This window comes from Nilaparvata lugens, chromosome 3, assembly GCF_014356525.2.
Source record: "Nilaparvata lugens isolate BPH chromosome 3, ASM1435652v1, whole genome shotgun sequence".
NCBI classification, from domain to species: Eukaryota; Metazoa; Arthropoda; class Insecta; order Hemiptera; family Delphacidae; genus Nilaparvata; species Nilaparvata lugens.
Window position 1 is genome coordinate 22,837,740 of NC_052506.1, and position 25,321 is coordinate 22,863,060.

General features: G+C 34.8%; 1 protein-coding gene across 1 annotated transcript in view; it reads right to left on the minus strand.

The window, feature by feature from the left end:
• Positions 1 to 3,138: 3,138 nt before the first annotated feature.
• The window catches only part of LOC111047623 (cyclin-dependent kinase 11B), a 30,065-nt gene continuing 7,882 nt past the window's right edge, over positions 3,139 to 25,321 (minus strand). The window contains exons 2-14 of the mRNA XM_022333424.2: positions 24,767 to 24,907; positions 22,403 to 22,535; positions 20,628 to 20,707; positions 19,611 to 19,899; positions 17,764 to 17,896; positions 15,872 to 16,219; positions 15,255 to 15,432; positions 14,237 to 14,381; positions 13,498 to 13,642; positions 11,068 to 11,297; positions 7,941 to 8,209; positions 6,951 to 7,140; positions 3,139 to 3,590 (exon numbers count right to left, since the gene is read on the minus strand). Of these exons, the coding sequence (XP_022189116.2) occupies positions 3,507 to 3,590; positions 6,951 to 7,140; positions 7,941 to 8,209; positions 11,068 to 11,297; positions 13,498 to 13,642; positions 14,237 to 14,381; positions 15,255 to 15,432; positions 15,872 to 16,219; positions 17,764 to 17,896; positions 19,611 to 19,899; positions 20,628 to 20,707; positions 22,403 to 22,535; positions 24,767 to 24,876 (2,334 nt within the window). The 5' untranslated portion in view covers positions 24,877 to 24,907 and the 3' untranslated portion in view covers positions 3,139 to 3,506. The remainder of the gene's footprint in view (positions 3,591 to 6,950; positions 7,141 to 7,940; positions 8,210 to 11,067; positions 11,298 to 13,497; positions 13,643 to 14,236; positions 14,382 to 15,254; positions 15,433 to 15,871; positions 16,220 to 17,763; positions 17,897 to 19,610; positions 19,900 to 20,627; positions 20,708 to 22,402; positions 22,536 to 24,766; positions 24,908 to 25,321) is intronic.

A 25,321-nucleotide genomic window follows, 5' to 3' on the forward strand; every position in this document is an offset into this window, starting at 1 on the left:
GGGGATCTCTAATCTACAAACATAAACTGCAGTGGCTGGAAGGAATCTCATTTCAAAATAGGCCATCTTAAAATTCAACTTTGAAATTCTAATCAGATGACTTCCTTCAGCGTTGAGTCACTGCGATGGTCTTCTATCAGACGTTATTCAGTCTCTCAATGTTTCATTAGAAATGTTTTGTTGAGTATTTTGGCAGAAATAAATTCGATAAACGTTTGGAGTATTTGTAGAGTACACCTATCTAAAGCTTGACTTGCTCATCTTTAGCAGACTTCAACATTACTTAGTCTCATTACTTTAACAAATATGTACAGCTTTTAATAAATGAATAAATGGACGAGATTGATGAAAATCAAGATAGATATTGCAATCAGTTGACCGACGTGGAAGGTAACCGCCCATTCCCTGGCAATCATATCTCACTAATTAAAGTCAACAAAGAATAGATAACTGATTCAGATTTTTTAGTTGAACACACCTTATGTACCAACATTAAAGCTGCTAATTAAATCGAAGGCATTAAAAAACTTTTCAAACAATTACAATAATATTAGAAATAGTTCCGCTCCCGTTTCCGCTACAGGTGAGAATCTTTGAAAATATACTCATTTTTTAAGAAAACGCATAATAATAAATATTATGATTATTGTAATATTGATATTGATTCTACAGTAAATAGGATATTTAAATGATGATAAAGTCATACTGAAATGAGAATAACTATTTGCAAAACTTCCCAACTGGTTGCTGCAGAAGATACGTCGCCACATTGAACTGGTTTGATTGCTGTAAAAACAGAATTAACGGCTGTTATGTGACGATATGATCGAGTTTAAAAATCTGAGGCCCGGTTGCACAAAAGCCTGTTAAATTTTAATTTCCGATTAAATGACACGTGAGCCAATCAGAGAAGCCTTCTTTTCAGAAAAAAAACCTTCTCTGATTGGTTCTCATGGAGTTTAATCATGATTGAAATTTAACAGGCTTTTGTGCAACCAGACCTAAATCATCATCCCCGTGCCTTTATAATCTCAGTCTCCCAAAATTATTCAATTGAAACTGAGTATACGGTGATATATTTTTATAAATTTGTAAAGTGTATTTTGACATTCTATTGTATTTCTTAATTTTGTATCTATCATACGTTGTAGGATTATATTTTTTATCTATTATAGTAATAATAGTTTATCAGCAATAATTATTATTATAGCTCTGCACAACTATTCAATAAAGAAGTTCTGTTCTGCTACAGAACATTCTACCAAACTATTTTACAAAATATTCAAACTGTAAACTCACGGCCATTACAAAAACATCTCGAATGCAAGAAGCTGTTTAATATTCAAAGCACCAGAACAGGAAATCCTATTTTCGCTAATATAGATTTATGACATCCTCCACAGCAGTACCAGCAGAAACGTGTAATTTCAACTAAGACGTTTTGTGTGGAAAGCAGCAGTAATGTAGGCTTCGTATCTATTACGAACAAGATTGCTTTCGACATTGCAGACAAGTTAGGGCCTGACCACAAAGACGGTGAACTGAATTCATTAGGAGGATATAAATATAGATATCTAAGATATAGATCGCAAATAGCTCCTGTGTGACCAGGCCCTTAGTATGATAATAAATTGTAGCATGATATTTCATCATAGAAACCGTATAATAGTGATGCTCATAATAATATTTAATATCGGGGCACCGAGCTTCGCTTGTTATTTTTATTTATTGATTAACAGAACACAATTCTCTAAAACGATCGTGTTTATATTTTACAGCTGGCTATACGTCAGCTTATGAATTTCGGGGATGCGATATTTTGATTTTCCACAGAATCACTCGCTTACTTTTTACTACCCACAGACGACGAAAGTCTCAGCTGTTTCAGCCAAGGATGAATTATCCTTTTAATGTCGTTCAGCGAGTTTTCCCAAGGATGAGACCTAGTGCAATAGAATTGTTATATCATAAACCTACTATGTTCCAAATTTCGTGAAAATCGTTAGAGCCGTTTTCGAGATCCGTTGAACATAAATAACTAGATATAAAAATATAAACAGATATACAGAAATTGCTCGCTTAATATAATAGGATATTATAGATTACCTACTGTTTACATTTTATTTTGGTTCTGGTCAATAAGAAAATGAAAACAGTATTATTATTGATAGACTAATATATTATTTTTTTATCCATATAAAATTTACTGTGTTGGTTTGAAAAATGAATTTTGTTTACGAATCCATAAATCATATAACTATATCTGGTTGAAACTCTTTATCAACAGTATATATGATGGTATAATAGAACCGGCCATATTCATCATATTCTATAAATATTTCATAGTCTAACATGGATGCAATAGGCAATTAAATCTTTGACTTTGACTAATTAGATGTTTGACTAGGCCTACTAATATTATATTCGGATAAAATATAGTATTTTTATTTCATAAATTAGATCTTAGATAAAAGTTGATCGAAGTTAAACTTTGTTGAAGTTGACATTGTTATAAATGATCATATGATTTGAGTTATGGTAATGGGGCTCATTATTTTCAACATCTACTGTTCAATATAAAAAACGCTCTCTCTCTTTGAAACAATTTCGTTTCAGATTTAAAAATACACTTAATAATATAACTAAGTAATTCAGCTATTTATAAAGTGCAACCTCGAAAAGTTAATGTTTCATTTATATTGATACATTCAAATCAGGGTTGTTTATCAACTTTTGATGATTATCTACTTCTAGATGTAATTGTATATTACCAACCTCTTGGTATACAAGCAATGCAATCGGTCCCAAGTTCATATCTTCAATGGTTATTGATATACTGTATTTTAAAAAATGTGCAAAATTCATTAAATTTTATGGAATATCCAGAAATTATTTTAATATCTCATTTATCATCAAGAGAGAGATAGAAAAAAACGAGAGTGATCGAGTGATCCACAATGATCAAGTAACCTTAAACTGTATTATGAATGAAATTGATTGTGAAATGAGAAGCCTTCATAACGTTTTTATTTGAATAGTTGTAGAACATTTTTCTATTCGGAATGCTCTTTTCTTTTATTGTTTTGAAACTTTTTTAGAATTATTTCCATTACAAAACATAAAATAGAAACATAAATAATACACTGAGCAGTTGAATACTTTAATAGAAATTTCGAACAGTCTGTACAAACCACATAATTCAATATTTTATTCTATATTTCATTATTAAGGTACTCATTTGAATGCAACAGGCAGATCACTCATATTACTATATATATAGAACATCATAATCCTGATCACAAATAATTTTCACTGGCGAATACTTTATTTAAGACTATTAATAACAAAAATGACTGAGAAAGATAGTTTTAAAATAATTCAACTAATAATAATATCATTATGAAGTATGATACAATATTGTGAATAAGCACAGTAGTTCCCACTCCACTCACCACTTACACTCTCTCATAGTTTCATTCGTTAAAGAACAATATTTATGAAAATTTCTAAAATTTCAAACTGAAACCAGGTCCCAATACATTTCGACTACGCTCGACCAATCCCATGTGGAATCCTTCATCAGTATCACCCTGCGAACAAAGTAAAAGAGGATAGAATTGATAGAATTTGTACGCTCATAATTGAATAATATATTCTGACGATCATGTGTCAACGAACATGTCTTCCAACTACAATTACGCAAAACCTTCCAACAAGTTATGGCTAGTCCAGAAAAAGGTTATTTTTCCCCTTAAGACATTCGGAAAACATCTGTTTGACAGCAGCATTCAACATAAAATAAACATAAAATAGTCCCGGCAACGAATGCTCAAAAAAGGTATAGAGGAAAAAGTTTGGAACATAATTTTTGACCCCGCAGCTCTTTTAAGGATAGTAAGGGGGTAAACCTCACTCCTACCCCCTGTGCTAAGGGGGTGGGAGTGGTTTGGAAGTTTCATATTTTGGTTTTTCACTCATATTTCGAGCAATATGCGTCTTTCGGAAATTTTCGTCCAATAAAAAATTGAAGCTAGCAAGTTAGCCTACCAGTTTTATTTTTAACATTTTTCCATATCTCTTCTAGTTTTCTAGGTATGAGCTCTCAAAAGTGTCACATTTTTATGAAAAACCCTTCCGGCTCCGATTTTTCATCTTTGTAGCCTCATAACTTTTCAACGAATAATATGAAATAATCCGTGCTAATCATGATGTCTAAGAGCATCATATTATCTTCAATTTCTTGTATTATATAATCATTTTACGCATCTCTACGATTGTTGCAGCCGTTATAGTGTTGAGTGTGAAATCTTCAATTTAACAACTGTCACCTCACCGTTACACAACAATAGATCAATTGACAGGGAAATTTGTAGGGAACGTTCGGAACACAATATTTGACTTTGTAGCTTTGTTTGGACTAGTTAGAAGGTAAACATATCAAAAGTCCTCATTCCTAGCCCTTGTGCTTAAGGGATGAGGATGGTTTAAAAGTTGCGTTTTTTCATTTCTGGCTTACATTCATGTATCTTGGAAACAATGCATTTCAGCAACATGTATAACTAAACAAAAATGAAGCTAGATTAATTTCCTAAAAATTTTGTTCAGTAGAGTTTAAAAATCCTCAACCCTTACCCTTGTGCTAAAGGTGGAATACCGTCAAATTGACACTTGTTGCTGTATTGATAATTTCACACTCAACACTAAAGCTGCTATAACAATTGATGGAAAGCATAAAATTGTGAAATATTACATCAAATTCAGGAGAATTTAATGTTCTACAACCCAACATTTAGTACTTATTTTTCAATGCATTGTTTTTGAGTAATAAGCCCTGAAAGTGCAAAAATTTGGAAGAAATACGAGTTTTTCAAAGATTTTACACATTCAAAAGTGAATATCTCGAAAACCAAAGGAGTAATCAAAAAATTCTTCTGAACAAAACTTGTAGGAAATTTATCTAGCTTCATTTTTGTTCAGTTAGTCATGTCGCTGAAATGCATTGTTTCCAAGATACATGCGTGTAAGGCAGAAATGAAAAAACGCAACTTTTAAACCACTCTCATCCCTTCAGCACAAGGGCATGGATGCGGCGTAAAAACTTGTGCTCCAAACCTTTCCCTCCATAATCTTTCGTTGACTGGACTAATAAACAACTAGAAAATTACCAATTATAATGATACAAAAAAATGTAATCTCAAATAGAGCAGCAAAGAAAAAATAAACAAAAACTTAACCTCCATGTTCAAACATGTTCGACACATTTGTCCTGTCGTTAGTGACCGGCCTTTTAGTAACAAGAAGAACAAGTAGAGTAGCGAGTCGAATAAAAATTGAGAACTTGTGAAACCTAAAGTTGCAATTATTTTATGTGGTCATGTCACAGTTATAAGTAACAAATGAATTAATTCACGCAATTTCTAGGCTACATTCCTCAATGTGTCTGCTATCTGTCTAATGACAGATATGAAACGAGTGCTAATCAAGTGCTAACTTTATAACATGAATACCATTTAGGGTGACCACTAACGACAGGACAATGTGTACACACACATGTTGCCATACATTGTTGTGTCATCACAGCAAAAGGCTTCGAACAAAAATTTTTGAGGTTAGGTTTTTGTATCTGCGATTTTTGTATATTTTCTCTTCGGTGCTCTATTTAAACTATTGAACGAGCGTTGGCAAGTTCTCACTTTTGACTTACTCTGAAGGCCAAAATCGTTGTCTGTCTGTTTGTATGTTCTACATTAACTTTAGAAAGAAATGGTCAATCAGCTTCAAATTTTGAACACGTATTCTTCAAACCTTTTTACAGGTCAAGTTCGTTGGACGACTAAATTGGCTCACTCCTTCGTCCTTTTCAGGATATGGAAATAACATTGAAAGTGCATAAGAAAAAAAATGTTGAGATTTAGTCAGCTGAGAAAATCATTGTATGCAATTACTACAGTTTTCCATTTATTCATTCATAACATCAGCTGATATTTATGGGTGCTAGCTAACAGACGGTCCTTCATGCGCTGACACATGATTTAAGCTGATCGATACACAACATAAATTTACAACTTTTACATCAACAAACTGATATGGGTTGAGTTATCAATGTGCGGTTTTCACTATTTATTTTCTCTTGGGACTCTGTATTGATATCACATTACCACCTTCTCATTTCAAAAAATGGATTTGGATTCATGAGGGTAAAAGATGTTGAAGTGACAGAGTAATTTTTCATTTCAAATAGTATCCCCATTGAAACCTATAGCCAAATTATTTTTGAAGGAAAAATATTAAATTTAGCTATTTCCACGATCTTACGCCCAGATCGAGGGAGTCCTTTTGCGGATCCAAACATTTGCGGGTTTCAAAGATTCTTGAGCGAGTTCTCCAACCCAGGGGGTTACTATTTTTTTTCACTACTCCATTTGAGATTCAGGTTGTATTATTTTTGTATCATTATAAACTATAATTTCCCGGTGTTTTATTTGATGCTATTGGTTGTTTATATATTATATTATGTTAGAAGCTGCTGTCTGCTGTCAAACAGCTGTCTTTAGTTCGAAGTCTCTCGCTGATGACAAAACATGCATGAGGAAGCAGTGTCCTGTCGTTAGTGGCCAGTCTAACGTGGACCTCACTACTGTAGCAAGTGAGTTGATGAATTCACACGCAATTTCGTGGCAACATTCTTCAAGGAATCTGCTATCTGTCTAATGACAGATAGGAAACAAATGTTATATATGCTGACTATATAACGTGATTCTCAATATACAGGAATCTATTTAATTTCAACTGAATAGCTGTTTGTAGTTTTGCTGGCCAAAGGATAGCACTCACTATCTGCTTTGTGGAATGATAGACAAAGATAGCAAAACCAATGTTTAATCAGGTGCTGACTTAATAACGTGAAACTCACACTATACAGGAATCTGTATATTTAATTTGGCACTGACCAGCTGTTTGTAGTTCTGGCCACCAGAGGGCGGCTTGGGGCTGGCCTGCGCCTTGCGATGGCCCAGTTCGGACTTGGCCGGCCAGGTAGGGAACATGGCCGGGTCGATGGCCAGCGGCGCCTCACTGAAGTACTCGTGCTTGGCCGCCTTCTCAGCCGTGATGCGCTCCAACGGGTTGTACGTCAGGAACCTAGAACAACCACTCAATCAATTACACTTACTAGTCGATTGTCCATGTAGGAAGGAAGAAGTAGTAGTAGAAGTGGGAAGCAGCACAAGGAGGAGGAGGAGGAGGGGAATGAGGAGGAGGAGGAAGCGAGGAAGAGGTGTGAAGATAAGAAGGAGAAAAAGAAGAAGATGATGATGATGATGATGAAGTGGGATGATGATGATGAAGAAGAAGAAGGGGAAGAAGTAAATATGTAGGAGAAGAAGAAGTAAATAAGTAGGTGAAGAAGAAGAAGAAGAAGAAGAAGTAAATAAGTAAGAGGAGAAGTAAAAGTAGGAGAAGTAGTAGAATTACTACTAAGTAGAATTAAAAGTAGGAAAAGAAGTCCTTTGAGTATGCATGATAGAAATTTCACCTAATTTGACGACATATATACAGTTTCAACTTGTTTCATTCAGAATATAGTTTCCAGGTTCAGTCAGCTAGTTAGTTTTTGTGGAACACTTCAAAATCAATTTAAAAATCCACCAAATTGAAATGTTATATCAAAATAACAGGGATAAGGGCTTCTTTCTATTGGTTTCTTGATGATTTCAAGTGATTTTTAACAGCGAGAAAAGAGAGCATAAGCGAGCTAAAGAGAAACGAGAATTCAGAGAGACGTGATGATGCGCGTCATTCGTGAATTTCCTATCCCGTACGTGTATAAGCCGATTCTTTCATTTATCATATTATAGATTACATTTTCACTTTTTATTTTTACATTTTTATTTATTCATGTAATGTACACTATATTATTTATTTGTGATTGTAATACGCACTTGTTGAGCAGACCGAGCCCGGCATCGGTGAGGCCGGCGGGCGAGAATCGCGCCCTCAGCTGGCTGACCGGGTACTCGGCGAAGGTCATCTTCTGGACGGCGGGCAGCTTCGAGTAGCCCGGCCAGATGCGCTCGTTGGGCGTGCCCAGCGTGCGGAAGATTTTGTTCAGCTGGTCGATCTCCGACTTGCCCGCAAACAGCGGCTCCATCGACAGCAGCTCGGCGAAGATGCAGCCAACCGACCACATGTCCACCGGGGTCGAGTATTCCTAACAAATTCACAATAATCAGTATTAGTATTATTTTCATCATAAGTAGTCGTTAGGTCATGTCAGAGGCCCTGAAATTGATCAGTTGCGACCTGAAAACTCTGACACCAGACCTGAGCCAGCCAGGTCACTCGATATTATTATTATAATTAGTATGAATCAATTAACTGAAAAGTATTCTAACAAGGCTACTCAAATGTTCAATTATGGAAAATAACTAGTACCGCTGTATTATTTTTTCCTCCACATCCTGTCTAAAGTGCTTACTTTACTCCCTGGAACATAATACTAAAGTGTCACTTTTTCGCTCTCGGGAGGAAAAAACAGGAAAACTTCCTAGAGCGTAAAAGTAACTCCATTTAAATAAATAACATGGGAAGCATCTCTATTTTAAAAACGTACATTTGAAATAGGTTAGAAGGTCTAAGCTCAGATGAGGAAGCATATAGAGTAGTCATTAAACCAACTAAATTCAATACCTCAACCAGACATTTGATCAATATATGAAATTTATGTTTGTATGCTAAAATTATTACAAAATTCATATCGCTATACTAAAAAAATGTATAAATATTTTTTTATATTCCACGTTATTCAAAATACCAGCCAACGAATATTCCTCATTAACTAATCAAATTTGAAACGGGAACTTCATCATAGTTGTAGTTGTGGCGGCCATTGTTGTTACAACTTCTGCCGACAGATAGCGCATAGCGCTGTAATAACTGTGATTACAAGCCAGCCCAGCTGTTCACGTTTTAGATTATGTTGTAACCTTAGACCAGTTATAGAATGGACACGCCCCATTGTATATTCATACTGAAAGTCGATGAAGCCACCAACATCTACTGTCATATTGCTCTATCATAGAATAGCGCTCTATCTCGAATAGATTTCCAGGTACACCTGACAACAATGCTCCTTGTATTATTAAAAACACCTCATTTTCAGCTTCAACCATCATCACCAACTACTTTGTCCTCACATTGATATTTCGCACAATGACATAAGTTCATGAGATCATGTTCTATGAGAATCACCCGTTAGATGCACTTCAATTCAGTATCTCCTAGTGGAGAGGCGCGCTCAAGGACACCTCAAGGATAAAAATTTCAAACACTTATAACTTTTGAATGCTCAGATTTCATCGTACTACACTTCATTCTTCTCGGCTCGTCAAGGCGGTCCAAAATCATGCATCATAAGTCAAATTCGGTCGAAAAGTGAAAAATTTATTGTTGAGTGTACTCAAGCCCATATTCCAATACACATAAAATGGCCAATTTCTATATTCAAAGCTATGTATCTCTGTAACCCCTTATTATAAAAATCATTACTTGATTCAGAAATGTGCAATAGCATTTTCTCTTTCATCTGCTGTAAACGATTCATGGAAAAAATATGTTCTTAAAGTGAGATTTGATTTGATTGTTGAAAAAAATCCGGAAATTGTAAATATTTTTCTCATATTAACGGTTTTGGCAGTTCTATGACATTCCAGAGTGATCCAAGTTGTATTTTAGGCAACTGAGCTCGTAGAGAATGAATTTATCTACAATTTGGAATCAATCGTGAGTTTCTATGATGTATCGTATCAGACTCGTTTTAGAAACTCTTGATCAACAGTAAAATCACAAAAAAATGTAAAAACTGTAATCGCCACTTTTAAAATCTTCTGTAACTTTCGAATTGTATTCGAATCAAAAGTATCATTTATTGGATTGGGTAGAGGGGGACAATTTTCACATCCTCACTAGATTTGGAAATGTTATCTGAAGTATTTCACAAGCGCTCTCCCTGATCTCAGATTGTAGAGCACAAAAATACGCCCAGAGGGATTTTGAATTATACATCTAAATGTTAACAATCGGAAGATATTGTTGATCAAAAACTGACATTCAACAAAATTGATTTTTCCTTCAAATTTCACTCATTTTTGAAAAATCATAACTCAGTACTAATTGGAGATGAAGAGTTCCGAATGATCTCATTTTATTCAGATTTTTAAATCTTAAAAAAAAGTCGAGAGCAAATTTTTCTGTCCGATTACGAGATTTGGCCGAAATAGCTGAAAACTGGAGAATGAGCCAAAAATACGAGGTTTTTGGGCCACTCTGTATCTAGCACAAGGAAATTTTGCATGAAAAAGATTGGTTCTGGACTTCTCTTATGTACCCAAATAATATATTAAAAAATCAGAACTACAATATAAATTGCATGCACCAATGTATATAGTGAGTGACTGGACTAACTGCCTCGGGAGCGCAATCAAGACTTACTCCCTCTACTCATTTATTACGCCTCTTCATATCTTATCAGATCATGAGATAGTAAAGCTGTAAACATTTGTAAGCTCTCCTAACTTACAAATTTTTGAGGTTATGAGACCTTGAATACAAGTAAACTTGAATTCATGTTTTCAAAATCGCCCATTCAATTCAAACGTTGAAAAAAAAAATTCATGTAAACTTGACTAACGAATGCAAACGCCACCCAACGGCCCTACTCCTGCTACTTTATTTTAGTCAGTTACCTATTGTCTGTATTAAGAAAATTATTATCACATAATTTGTCATCTTGCAGAGCTGTGTGATTTTGTGATCTTATTGCTTGTAATTGTGAATCGTACATTGTAATTTTGGAAAATAAAACAGTCAAATTTCAATTCCAAATCATAATAATGAGGATTGTGGTGGGAGAAGACAGTCATGATTTGCTGAACTGTGTGATTTTGTTATCTTATTGCTTGTAATAATGTGAATCATAAACTGTAATTGTGGAAAGTGAATACAGTGAAATTTGAATTCCAATTCATAATAATGTAGATTGAGGTGTGAAAAGTCGAAAAGTTTCGCTACCTTGGTGTTGAGCAGTAGTTCGGGCGCCCGGTACCACAGGGTGACAACAATGGGCGTGTAGCTCTTAAGCGGCGACCCATACTCGCGCGCCAGCCCAAAGTCGCCCACCTTGAGCACCCCCTTGTGGCTCAGCAGCAGGTTAGACGCCTTCAAGTCGCGGTGCAGGATCCAGTTGTCGTGAAGGTGGGCCACCGCGCACAACAGCTGTGTCATCAGGCATTTCACCTCCACTAAAAACAAATTGAAATGAATTTTAATTCGATACAATAAAACAGCATATTATAGAATTTAGAATAAATGACAAATGACAGTGTTCACACGTAACGAAAAATGTAGTAAGGTGTTGGATCATATGTTCACAGAACACCGAGAATGTTTAACGTTGAGTCTTATGTCAGTGTTCAAACATCACAGAAAATTAATAACATTGTGTCTTATGGCAGTGTTTATACAGGGTTGGGCAGGGAGGTATGGATAATTTGAAATAACAGTTACACACTTATTTTTAAACGAAACTCAAAATTTATTTTTTTAGTGTGTACCTTGGATGTTTCCATTATAAAAATTAAAAGGGAAAAATTAAAACATTGATTATGTACGAAAAATAACATGTGTTAAATGCTGTCCGTTTTTGTCCATACACTCCTGTAGACTTTGTGAGAAGTTGTTTATACTCCTCTAAAGCATTTCACACGGTACCGCTTGAATTTCTTGTGTTATTGTTTCACTCAGGGCTTCAAGGGTTCGTGGTTTGTTTATGTATACACTTGCTTTTAGGTAGCCCCATAAAAAATAGTCACAGGGTGACAGGTCCGGGTACCGAGGAAGCCACTCCACATCTCCACGCAACGAAATGAGGCGTCAAGGGAAGGTCTGCCTTAGAAATTCCATAGCTGCTCTCGATGTATGGCATGTCTCCCCATCTTGTTGAAACCATACAGTATTGATGTTGATACGTGGTCTTCTCAATTGTGACTGAAAATATTCACGCAGCATCGTTAGGTAATGATCCATATTGACAGTGACCGTTTTCTCGAAAAAATAAGGGTCGATAATTAGTTTTATGAAGCTACCTAAAAATGCGTATACATAGAACCACGAACCCTTGAAGCCCTGAGTGAAACAATAACACAAGAAATTCGAGTGGTATCACGTGCAATGCTTCGAGGAGTATGGACAACTTCTCACAACGCGAAACGGACAGCATTTGACAGATGTTATTTTCCGTACATAATCAATGTTTCAATTTTTCCCTTTCAATTTTTATAATAGAAACATCCAAGGTACACACTAAAAAATAAATTGTGAGTTTCGTTTAAATATAAGTTTGTAACTGTTATTTCAAATCATCCATACCTCCCTGCCCAACCCTGTAGAACACTCAAAATTTATAGCATTGGATCATTTTATGCTATTTTTCACATATCACAGGTGTGTCACCCCGCACAACAGCTGTGTCATCAGGAACTTCACTACCACTAGAACATATCTGGAAGCGTTCACACGTAACGCTGAATGTATAGCGTTTGGTCTTATGTGAGTGTTCACAGAACAACGAGAATGAATAACTTTGTGTCTTATGGCAGTGTTCAAACATCACAGAAAATTGAAAAAATTGGGTCTTACACAATCACAAAGAATGAATAGTATTGAATAAAATGTATAGAATTGGTTCATATGTGAGTTTTCACAGAACAACAGGAATGAATAAAGTTGTGTCTTATGACAGTATTCAAACATCACACATAATTTTCTGCTAACGACTAACTGGTTAAGTGGTAGAGTGGACATTACTGTCAAAACTTTAAACAAATAAAGAAGTCATTCTATTCTATTCTATAATATTAATAACATTGGGCTCACACATCACATACAATCAATAACATTGGGTCTTATGGGAGTGTTGGCACAAAATGAATAACATTAGGGTTTTATAGAAGTGTTTACTACACATCTTAGCATTGGGTCTTATGGGAGTGTTAACCTGTTCACTCACCACAAAATTAGCTTTATTCTTCCAGAATAGAAAATACAACTATTCCGTCTCAGAATTATATTGACATCAATTTTTTTAGACGCTGTTAGTTGATAACATTGCTTTTTTATGGCAGTGTTCACATATCACAGAAAATAAATAACATTGGACTTATAGGAGTGTCCACACAGCACAGGAAATGAATAAAATACATTTATGCACTGCTTATACTATTCAATTTCAAAATTGGACTGCATATATAAATCTACCAGAAATAACACAGAAAAAAGGTGAAATGCCGCTAGCAGCTGAATGGAATAGACCTGTTTCAAATATACTGTAAATGCAATGCATATTGGTACACCTAAAATAACAGGATGATCTTTGAGCCGTATGACACATAGAATCAATTAAGTGAGACCAATTAATTTGATAAGAGAATTGCAAATATTTACCTGGAATGAAGACCTGCTTTTTATGTTTCATTGTCTCCATCAGGGATTTCAGATCATGTTCAACGTAATCCATGACAATGAATATTTTATCCATGTTACTGCCGACCACAATCTCTCTAACGGTTACTATGTTTGGATGCTGCGCCTGAAAATTGAAACAAATTCCATCAAATTATTAGAATCGTCAGTATGTTCAAGTGTATAATACTGAATAACTCCAAATATCAATACTGAATCATACAAGAATATTTTACAATTTCATTTATAGAGCCCAATTTAATTTATAAAAGATTGATTACTAATATAATGAATTCTCATAGTTTTTATGAGCTCATATTAGCTAATAGTTTCATGATTAGCTAGCTATACAGGTTTAGATGTAGCTATTAGTACAGTTTTTATTATCTGATGGCTTATATTTTTCACTAGATCATAAGTTTCAAAATACTCCTATTACAATGATAACGATTACAGTGATTTTCATCTAACAGAGGTAAAGTTCTATTTTCAATAAATGTATTAAGTCTAATAAGAATTTGAAAATATTGAATTCCAATATCTCTTCATTTGATTCACACCATCAAGTGTAAATAATTCTAAACCATTAATGACGAAAAATTTATACAAATTTCAAACAATTTTAGTTGATTCTGAAAATTATTAATTTGGTAAGGGTTTGAAATAGACAGACTTGAGTTATAAAGGCAAAGATTGAGAGAAATCTATTAAAAATTCTCACCTTGAGCAAAGTATTTATCTCTCTGAGAGACGTAATGGGGAAGCCTTCCTTCTCTTTTTCCATTTTGAGTCTCTTCAGAGCAACAATTTCATCAGTACGCTTATCTCTTGCACGATATACAACTCCATAGGTTCCTTCCTCTATCCTGAAATCAATTTTAATTTGAATTTATTGTTTCAAGTTAAAATTAATTGAATATTCTACATACACAAATTATTTAGAAATTTATTCAATTCATTTGTTTAAAATTCATTTGTGACGTTGTTTTAAATTCATTTATTCAATTCATTTGTGACTTATTAACTGAGTCACAAATCATAATATACAATATGACAACAGCTAGTCTCTAAATTCATCTTGTAATTTAGAAGTTGCTTACAGTTCACACTACATAATGAAATTGATGAATGATTGAATTTAATACTAATACTAAAATCAATCAAATCTAAAAAATGAATATTGTCGGTACAAATCCGGTAATGTAGGTTTCAGGGGTTTTGCAATTAGATTCTACAATCAATTCTCACCTAATTTGATTTGATTTCTATTACCAATATACATGGTAAACTTATCTGTTAGAGATTTCAAATTAAAAAATCAGGTATTTTCTAATCAGAAACTGTTTTTATAACAACTATGAATATGCTAACTTCAGTATGGATCATTTTCAAGACGTGATGTATAATATTATATTATTGATGTATGATAAATATGTGACGTATGATATAAAGACGTGCATTAAATTTGATTGGCTGTACAAGTAATTTTATAATGTTATTTTATTTTGTGGACTAATACTAGTTGTAATACTTGTCGTTGGCGATAAATGGATTTCGATTTAAATTAAATCATATGTGAAGCTGTTTATGAAACGCGCCAAAAACACACGCCGCTCACAAACCGAACCGATTCCAAAGATCAAACAAGGATATGTTAATCAGATGCTAACACGAATGTAAACATTATGAACGTACATTAATGCAAAGCTGATACTTGAATATGATGTGAGTAGACCTACCTGTTGAGACACTGAAACTCCTCGACACTGCGACATCCCTGGATGGCGGGCAGGTAGGGTGGCAGTCCCGTGTCCTTCTCCAGCGGAATGTCTTCGATGGCGGCAAGGGGCGGCGACGCCTCCAGCACCCGTCTTCTGCCGCCTCCCTCCTCCTCATCCTCTCCATCCTCGCTATCACCTTCACAGATACACACATCATCAAATAAAAGTTGGACAACACGTCAGTAAGAAAGATTATCTACGCAATTTTCTTATTTTTTGAATGCCAAGAGTTAAATTTACTAAATAAAATTGGACCACTAGGATATAAAACTGAATGGAAGTGAGGTTAGTTAAAATAACTAATTCAAACTTCAAAATGTCAAAATTTCTTGTAAAATAACATCAATGCTTCCCATTAAACCAATTCTGACAGTTAAATTAATTCAACTTTGAATACTGTTTTTGGTGAGATGTAGTAATATTTATCCATTATGAAACACTAAAATACTGTCACGAATTCGTGATATTTTTAGACAATTTAATAGTGTTTCACTATATCTAATCCTTTTTTGAACAATCATCATAATATATATTATCTCATAACATCAAAGGAAAAGGGTCCATTCAACAGTTACCTTGATTGGAGTCGGTGCTAGAGTCGGTGTCATCACTGGTCTCCTCGGCCTCACCCTCCTCCTGCTCCTCCACTACCTCCCTGGGGCCACCTCCATTGCTGGCGTCGGCCTCCTTGGGGGCGGCAGCTGGGGGGGCGGTGGAAGCGGCGACGGCAACCGCCCCCGGCGGCGAAAGCGACTCGTCATCCGACAACACCACCAGATTTGCCGCTCCCGTTCCCGCCCCCGCACCGGCGGTTCCCGCAACCGTGGCCGCCCCCGGCTCGTCAGCCGCCTCCGCTGTTTTCAGTTTGATCTCTTCGTCGGTCGGCAGCATGAACACGGACGGATCACGGTCCAGTTCTGTCCCTAAATTATACCAATGAGACTGATTCAAATTTAAAATAGTTTGTCGTAAAAAACATCGTCAAACAACGTCAAAATCACATCAACCATTTCAAAATATCAATAACAGAAACAATATTGTGTATTCTAAATAATAATTTAGAGCAGTATTGGGCGAATGCCTGTTGTTTTAAACTTAATTGTAAATGTATAAGTTGAAAATGCCGGGGAAGTGTATACTTTCTTAAAAAATGATGTTTTCGCTTCCGGAGCTCGATCAAGACTGACTCCCACTACTCATTTATTGAACCTTTCAATATATTATCAGATAATGAGATAGTAAAGCTATAAACAAGTTGGAGAAGTAGCAGCTCGCCTAATTTATATGATTAAATGAATATGAATAAACAGATATACATAAAGCAAGATCCATCCTGCCGTTGAGATATCTGTATGTCTTCAAGGTTCTGGCACTATTTTATAAGAAAAGTGGTAACCATGGACCTGATGTAGGCCTACCCTATTACACTAGGAATGCTGAGAGGGGGTTCATAACATTGCCTCGTTCTCATTGTACTTTGTTTCAGAAGAGCTTCGTTTTTTTGGGCCCGAAATTTTTCAACTGTCTTCCCACTGAAGTCAAAAATGTAGCTAGTATTGCTTCTTTTAAATCTAGATTAAGATTGTGGTTGATGAATCGTTCACCGGGAGAGATTGAGGATCTTTTTGGAATTTTAATCTGAACTTTATTCACTCGTTCTTCTTTTTTTTTGATACACCATTGGAAGGTGTAAGCTATGATTTAACAAAATCAGCTCCATGTTGTTTGGGTTGGGTGGGTGTGTGTGTGTGTGTGTGTGTGTGTGTGTGTGTGTGTTGTGGTGTGTGTGTGTGTGTGTGTGTGTGTGGTGTGTGTGTGTGTGTGTGTTGTGTGTGTGTGTGTGGTGTGTGTGTGTGTGTGTGTGTGTGTGTGTGTGTATGTGGTTTTAATTATTTATTATATTTACTATTTGGTATCATTCATGTTCATTGTCATTATTATTTTATTCCCATTATTTTCAGTTTATAATATCTCATGTGTGTACGCTAAGCGAATTCCCTATTTTATTTTCAATTGTGAGATATGCTCCTGTTTGCAGACAAAGTTCACTCTTTAGCAAACAGTATTGTATTCTTTGACTGTACACTAAGCATTTTTGTTGAATTCAATATTTGATTATTGTTATTCTGTAATGTACTTGTCATAGAATAAAGATTTATTTATTTATTTAAATAAACAAATCTCAGTCTCATGGACATGGGCGGATAAAAGACTGATCCTACAGCGAGCAGAGGGGAAAGCCTCTGCAGCAAAAAATTACAAATAGATAAACTTTTAAATTAACTTATAAAACAAACTTCTACAATCTGTATTGTTGGCTGTGAATAAATTGAAATTGAATTCTCATTCTCAACCAGTTCATGGACTATGACAACACCTTCTGTACAGCCACTGTACAAATTCTAGAGATAACAAGCACTGTGAAGCAATCATAAACCAAGACAGAGTTTGTCAAGTGTTAACTTACTCTCTCTGCTGCGACTTCTCTCTCTGTCCCGCCGCATCCGCCGTTCCTCGGTGTCTTTGCGATAAGCCTCCTTCACGCGTTCGGCCTCCAGAAAACGCTCTCGTCGCAAATCTCTCTCCTGACGCTCGCGCTCCTTCAAACAACAAATATTCATTTCATAGACTTTACAAACATATTTTGCAGAACAATTAATAATAAACCAGTTTTAGTCACATTTGACATGATAATCAATCATCCATCCATAAAGTGTGTACAGGCTATAATAAGAGAAAGGGTACTTTTTAATTTCCAGATAGACTATAGTAAGCTATGCTTGTGCAGAAATAGTAAGATTTATTTATCCCATTGTGTACAAATACTTGACATGAGGAAAGGAACAACTGACACATGCCAAAAATGTCCCATTTCCAATTTATACTATACAGTCCGAATCAAAATGTAGGTTATGCGTCACTTTTACTTTTCGAAATGCAATTAACACTCTTCAAAGCTCAGAAAAACGAACAAATATACTGATATAATGAGAAAAGAATAAACTGATGAAAAGTGAAAAGCGCGTTTTCGTGGAGCAGAAGTCTTTACGCACAGTTAGATGCAGAGTAAAATAGCTCACACATTACATATATACATATAATTTTGATACATAATTTAATCATGACTTGAAGAAGAACATTGAAGGAAATTACTGCAGAACGTTCATTAACTATTTTTTAACACAATTCAGTACATTTCATGGAGTATCTCAGAAATGATTCTAAATATGTCAATAACCATTGACTGAATAATTATTCGGTGGCACCAATAATTATGTTCTCTAAAAAGGTCAGATTGAATGTAAAATTTGATTTGGAATCCAATTCAACCGGTTTCAAGTTCAAATCTTAAATGGTTATTGAGGTATTTCAAAAAATCTGCACAATTCAGTACATTTCTAGAGAAAAGATAGCATTCGAGGATATTAAATAAAAATACTAAGAAATTTATAAAAACCACAGATATATTGATACTTAGAAAGGCCGGTTTCGGTTGTTACACCATTGTCAATCTCTGATAAACCGGTAATGTCTGTCTGTCAGTCATTACTGACTGTCTGTCATTATCAATCTTTGTCAAAATCTCGGAGTTTATCAGAGATTGACAATGGTGTAACAACCGAAACCGGTCTTTCTAAGTACCAATAAATCTGTGGTTTTTGACAATTTCTTAGTATTTTTATTTATGAATAATTACCACAATATCAACTTCTCAACTACACAAAATCAGATATATAAATACAGAAATTGCTCGCTTAATATAATAGGATAGAGAAAAGATAGCATGAGAAGATATCACATGGTATAGCTCGTTTATGTTCAGAATTTAAAGCCGATTTTGTGTTAACTCAAGCCGATTACTGTCTACTACTATTATTACTGTTTTGGCCGGATGAGAGTGTAAGAACGGCACAGCATAAGAGACTATCAGCTTCATATAGCTTCACGAAAAAGAACTACTAGGGACTATACGCTTTTGGCAGGGTGAGAGTGTAAGAACGGCACAGCATGAGAGACTAGCGTCATATAGCTTCACTAAACATAGCTTCTAGAGACTACCAGCTTTTGGCAGGGTGAAAGTGTAAGAGCGGCACAGTATGAGGGACTACCAGCGCCATATAGCTTCACGGAAGAGAACATCAGCTTGAGTTAACAGTGAAATTTGGATCATAAACGGCCTATAGCATGAGATAACTTCTTATGCTATCTTTTCTCCATGATTTCATGTAATATCCCAGAAGTTATTGTTACATCAGTGTGATGGGGTCCTTAGTACGGCAGTATTTTGTAAAAAAATTAATAACTTGAACTAACCTTTTCAGGTCGATGATGCTGCTGTCTCTTTCTCTCCAGCTTCTCTCTCAGTTCGGCCTCTAACCTCCTCTGGTGCTGCAATTCCTCCGCCTCCTGCTGTCTCCTCTCCTCTTTGCCCCTCTCCTCACGCAGTCGCTCCTCTCTCATCAGCATTCTCTCCTCTTTGGCCTTCTCCTCTTTGTAGGCGTCGCGCGAGCCGCTCTCTCCTCCTTTCTCCTCCTTCGAGCTGCGAGAATGACCGCCTCCCCCTCCTCTGCGGCTCAGTTCTTCTTTCACCGCTGCCCTCTCCCTGCAACCACACCATAAGTTCAAAAACTATACAGAGTAGAAACTACAACCGAAGAGAAAATATACCATGAAAAGATATCCAATGGTATAGGGTGATTATGATCCAATTTTCACTGTTAATTCAAGTAAATAGACCACCTAGTTTTTTTTTCATGGAGTTGGGTGACGCTGCCCTGGTAGTCTTACCGTTCTTACACTCTCACCGAGTTAACAAAAACTCGGCTTGAAATGTGGAACATAAACGATTTTTACTACCATGGAATATCTACTTTTGCTATCTTTTTCTATGCTATAACCTACTAAATTATTATTAAACTATATTACTCTACATAATTTCAAAAGTACAAAAAGTAATTCGACATAAGTTTAATTCGTCATAACAACTTTCTGAATTGTGTATCTCTTTGATTTAATATTTCACCATTTTATGCAATTCCCTACGATTGTTGCAGTAGATTTAGTGTTGAGTGAGAAATCGTCAGTTTTTAACAATAGATCAGTTTACAGAGAAAATGGAAGGAACACTCCCCATTCTTTTTAGGGCTCCTGAAATTATTGAAACAAAATAATAATTCATTATAATATATAATAATTTCATTTCTTGTGAGCTGATAAATTTCAATTATTATTATTATTAGCGCTTTTAGAATTCATTTTCAGAAATTAAATGAATTCTACAACAATAATAGTTTTGAAAAAAGTAATAATTGATAGTGAATGATGTCTAACCTGTGGTGTCGTCGCCTCTCATCTCTGTGAGATCTGGAATGATGATGACTCTTACGATGTCCACCGGACGATGATGAAGTCTGAAAAATGTATTTATCAATACAATCACATTATAATATTTGAATTAATCAATTTATTGCAAAGAATTACTAGTAACCTCATTTATTGCTTTAGGCCTATCTGAAAACAATACGCCTGCTGTTAAAAGGTTAATATTTGTATACTGCAATAATTATTCTTTCTGACACTTGATAATGGGATCAATACCCAAAACTAGTCGTATCTGGAAAAAAGTAATTCCTCGCGATTAAACTTCAAAGTACCCTTAACAAAATAGTCAAACTTGAAATTAATCAGGTTGACGATTAATGATTCAAGATATTTGAATATTGAAGACACACAGAAACATGGGGATGGTTATCTTCCTTATTTAAGGGATGCATTGTACTCCTCAAACACGATTTCAATACAGGCTAGTATAACTTCCAATAATAGTATTTTTCAGTAAATTTGAATTCATATTCGCAATTGAAGGTTCTCCCAGAAAAATGAGTTCCATTTCTTGTCTAAATTTGATAATGTGTAATATTGTGTGAGAATCTGAGGGGGTTGCAGAGTCTACTCATAGAAATGCTCTCGAAGTCAATGTTCCTCGATGTAGGATAAGTAAGGCTCAGAACTGTTATCCCAATATCGCTATTAAAATGTTTAACATTCTACCTCCATCTGTGCGTCATTTGAGTGACAATGAGTTGTCAAGTCCTGGCTGCGTGCCAGACCATACTACTCCTTGAGTGAATTTTTTCAGGAGTCTATAGTTAATATTTAGTGGTCATCATCGTGTTTAGCCATTTTATGACATTATGTTTTTAATTTTTGACGTGACAGTGTTGTCAAAAACTTCTGTGTGAACTATGTATATTGACGTGACCTACCCAGCGCATCTGGCTGCCTAATGGTCCTACGAATGAAGATTGAAGATATACTCAAAAAACATAATTTTAAAGGCCAACACCCACAGCAACAGACATCCATATGCAGACAGACAGAGAAAAAATCAAACGTCTGCATGCAGAAGTGAGCTGACATATGCAGACAGAAGGACGTCGTATGTGTACGTTGAAACATTCGAACACCTGGGGAGGGATTTTTCCTCAGACTGTCTGCTGTTGTGTGGGTTCGCCTTCGGTCATACATTTCATGTTTAAAATTGAATTTTGAAAATATATTGCTTATTCAATAAGAAAAATTATCACAGAATTCAATAATAAATAATAGTGGAATTAGCTGACAATCAAGTTAACTTTTCAACACATTCAAACTTGAAAATAAAGTTATGCCATATATAATGAGATATACTTAGCCAAAAATTAAGAAAAGATTAAAAATTTCTTAATCAGATAAAACTTGTAGAGTCTAAATCTAAAATCTTTCCTAAAACTTCAACTTTGTTTGATACAAACAAATAGAAAAGCTCACAGACCAAGTCCTTTGCGAACCTTATTAACATATCTGATAATGTGAGAATAGATAAAAATAAAAGGGATATATTCCACTTCACTAAATATCCATAAAGATTCAGTGTGACCATTAAAATTAGAAGAGATGATTACATTAAGTTTTTGTCTGGTTTAGCTTCAAATTTTTTGTCTGGTTAGCTTCAACTTTTTTGTTTGGTAAGTTCAAAGATAACAAAGTTAGTCATGAGATTTTACAATAGGATCCTATTATAGGGACAGGATATCTATGTGAGTAATAAGGAAGTAGTAACTTACATGAACTCTGCGACTTGAAGAAGACGACAAATGAGACTTTTCTCTGCGACTAGAGTGCGAGGAGCTAGACTTGTGAATGTGAGCCTGTGGTGGTTTGATCTCTAGTGATTCTGTTTGGTCTTCGTCGGACATACTGCAAAAACAAAAGAAGAGTTGAAGAAAGAGATTATAACTGAAAGTGAGGTTGAGTTTAAAGTCTCAATACGGAGTTAGAAACATGATAAATAATACAGGCGGCAATCCGAAACTTTAGTATATGGGCCGCGGAATCCAGCTTTGGGCCTATTATCAAGACTATTACTTTATTTGACAGTTATTTAAATATTTGCAGTCTTGAAACACCGTTATTTCTAATGCACGTTTATTTTGAAATGGTCATACAATACAATAAACATTTGAAAATACATATAAATCCAGTAAGAATAAAATTAAAAATCTGAGCTAGTGTTATCAAGCATTAAATCCTCTGTCGTCTTGGAACCGTCATTTTTAGTATAAGTTAATTTTAAATTGAGGATGTGGTAATACAATACAATAATAATCGACAGTTAAAAATACAAATAACTCTAGCAAAAATGAAATTGAAAATCTGAAATAATAATGTTATCAACTTGAAAAGACTCACTCTCCACTCACAGACTCAATTCTTTGTGGAGAGTATTCAGTTTTGAATGTGTAAATGAAATGAAAATGAAAATGTTTTATTGGCAGAAATATAAAAGTACAACATCTTAGAAATACATAATAAAAGCAATACAAATTTTACAACATGAGAAAATACTATTACAAATGCCAATTGAGTATTTGCATCTCGAGGTACTAAACCTGTTTGAGATGGTGATATAAAATTGATTACAAAACTTTCGCTAAAATGTAGTTACTGAGGCCGACAGTCGCATATGAAGTGACACATATTACATAACAGTATCGATGATTTATCAATTTTAGCTTCGAAGTACAGTATATTGTACAATATTATGATATACAAGTCTACATGAGAATTCTAAAAAAGGTATCAATATTCTCACATTCCATTACAAATCTCTTGACATCCTCAAAAACCATGATCGTATCTTGCACTGCCTCATCTCCAAGGGCAGCAGGTTGTAGAACTTTGGAGCCAAATAAGAAAAAAATTTCATGAAGTGACTTTTATTTGGTTTAGGTATACAAGCTTCGCATTTATTTCTCAAATTATTGTTTTTTTAATTAAAATACTAATTGCCATTAACGCTTCTATCAAAGAAGTTCCTGAGCACTTTGTAGACATATAAATTTTTCAATGAAAGTATAGCTAATTTTCTAAAGAGAGGTGCTGTGTGTTCCAACTTTGCCTTGAAGGAGATAATGCGAATGAAAGATTTCTGTAAAACAACTATCGGCCTCAGGGTTACAGTGTATGCTCCTCCCCACAACGCTAGACCATATTCGAGTTTAGAATTTATCAAAGCATAGTGTACAGACTTTAATAGAATGGAGTTACACACTGATCTCAAGAGATAGAATACTCTTATGTATTTCATGAGTTTCTGTTTCAAATAGTTTAGATGCTTTTTCCATGTGACTTTATTAACTAATACTAGTCCCAAGTATTTGATTTCTTCGACTTGTTCAAGTTGGGGGCAATCACAGATAGTGGTTTCGGTACAAGATGGACTATGATACCTCAATGGCGTTGGAAAACGGATATCTCTTGAAATACTAAAGATTATGAATTTTGTTTTGGGACTCATTATAATAAAATTGCTTGTAAACCACCATCTCAGCCCTATTCATGCTGCATGTCGATGTGTAATGTTTCTAATTTTTTGGCCCGATAGATAAGAGCGGTGTCATTTGCAAATGAATTTTATAAATTTGTATTATGTTTTTTGTAAATAAAAAGCTATTTGATTTGATCAAGCACTAAATTCTCATACTTACAAACTCTGTATATAGGCCCTAAACTATACGAGCGGAAAAATTACATGGCCTTAGGCCCCTACTATGAATATAAAGGCGAAATAGACGCGATGGATTTTGTTTGTTAACAGAATACAATGTCTATTATGGGAAAGACTGTAATAGTTCCACTCGTATTGAGCTTCCCACAATCCACAATGCATCCTGTAAGCAAGAGAAAAAAATACTGCGCGTCTATTCCAGATTTGTATATAGTTTGTTTTTACGGTAGCTCCGTAATACAATAGTACAGTAATGAATATTTCTTAAATCATTAAAACATTTAAAACAGACTAAACAACAACATAACCTAACTACGGTTTTGTAACGCAATGATATACTGTACACACAAAGAAGTGTTATTAAAGTTGTAATATTACACACAAAGAAGTAACCAAACGTTAATTTAAAATTACAACATACCTTGAATTTGACTCTGATGCTTCCTTTTTATGCGAAACAGATTTTTTTATTTCACCATCTTCAATCTGATCATCAACATCCATAACGTCTGAGTCTTCTTTATCTGACATGTTTGTTGAACCAGTTAGTCTACTTCAATCACTAAAAAAACAGAATTCAAGCTTAAAGTAAGCGTTTAATCTTAAATTTTTAGACTAAAAACAAGGACAGTAAAATAAATAGTTAATATCACTCATTTTTCTAGCCTGTGTGTTTATTTTATAACCTAAACCAAAAAAGAAAATACCAAACCACGAAAACAGTACAGTGAGCAGTGTTGCCAATGGCAGTGAACAAAATAATTTTGATTATTATTTATAATCATTATAGAAAATTGAACTGGTCCTGGTTTAACCGGAATATTATTCATTAGGAGAAATGAATGATCATTCAAAATCCCCCGGGGATAAAAGGGAGGTTTCTGGATAACTTAACTTAGCCATACTATGAAATAGTTGATACTTGAATGTGTCTCTACTCCCGCTTCTGGAAGGCTGGCCAGTTAAGTCTATTTTG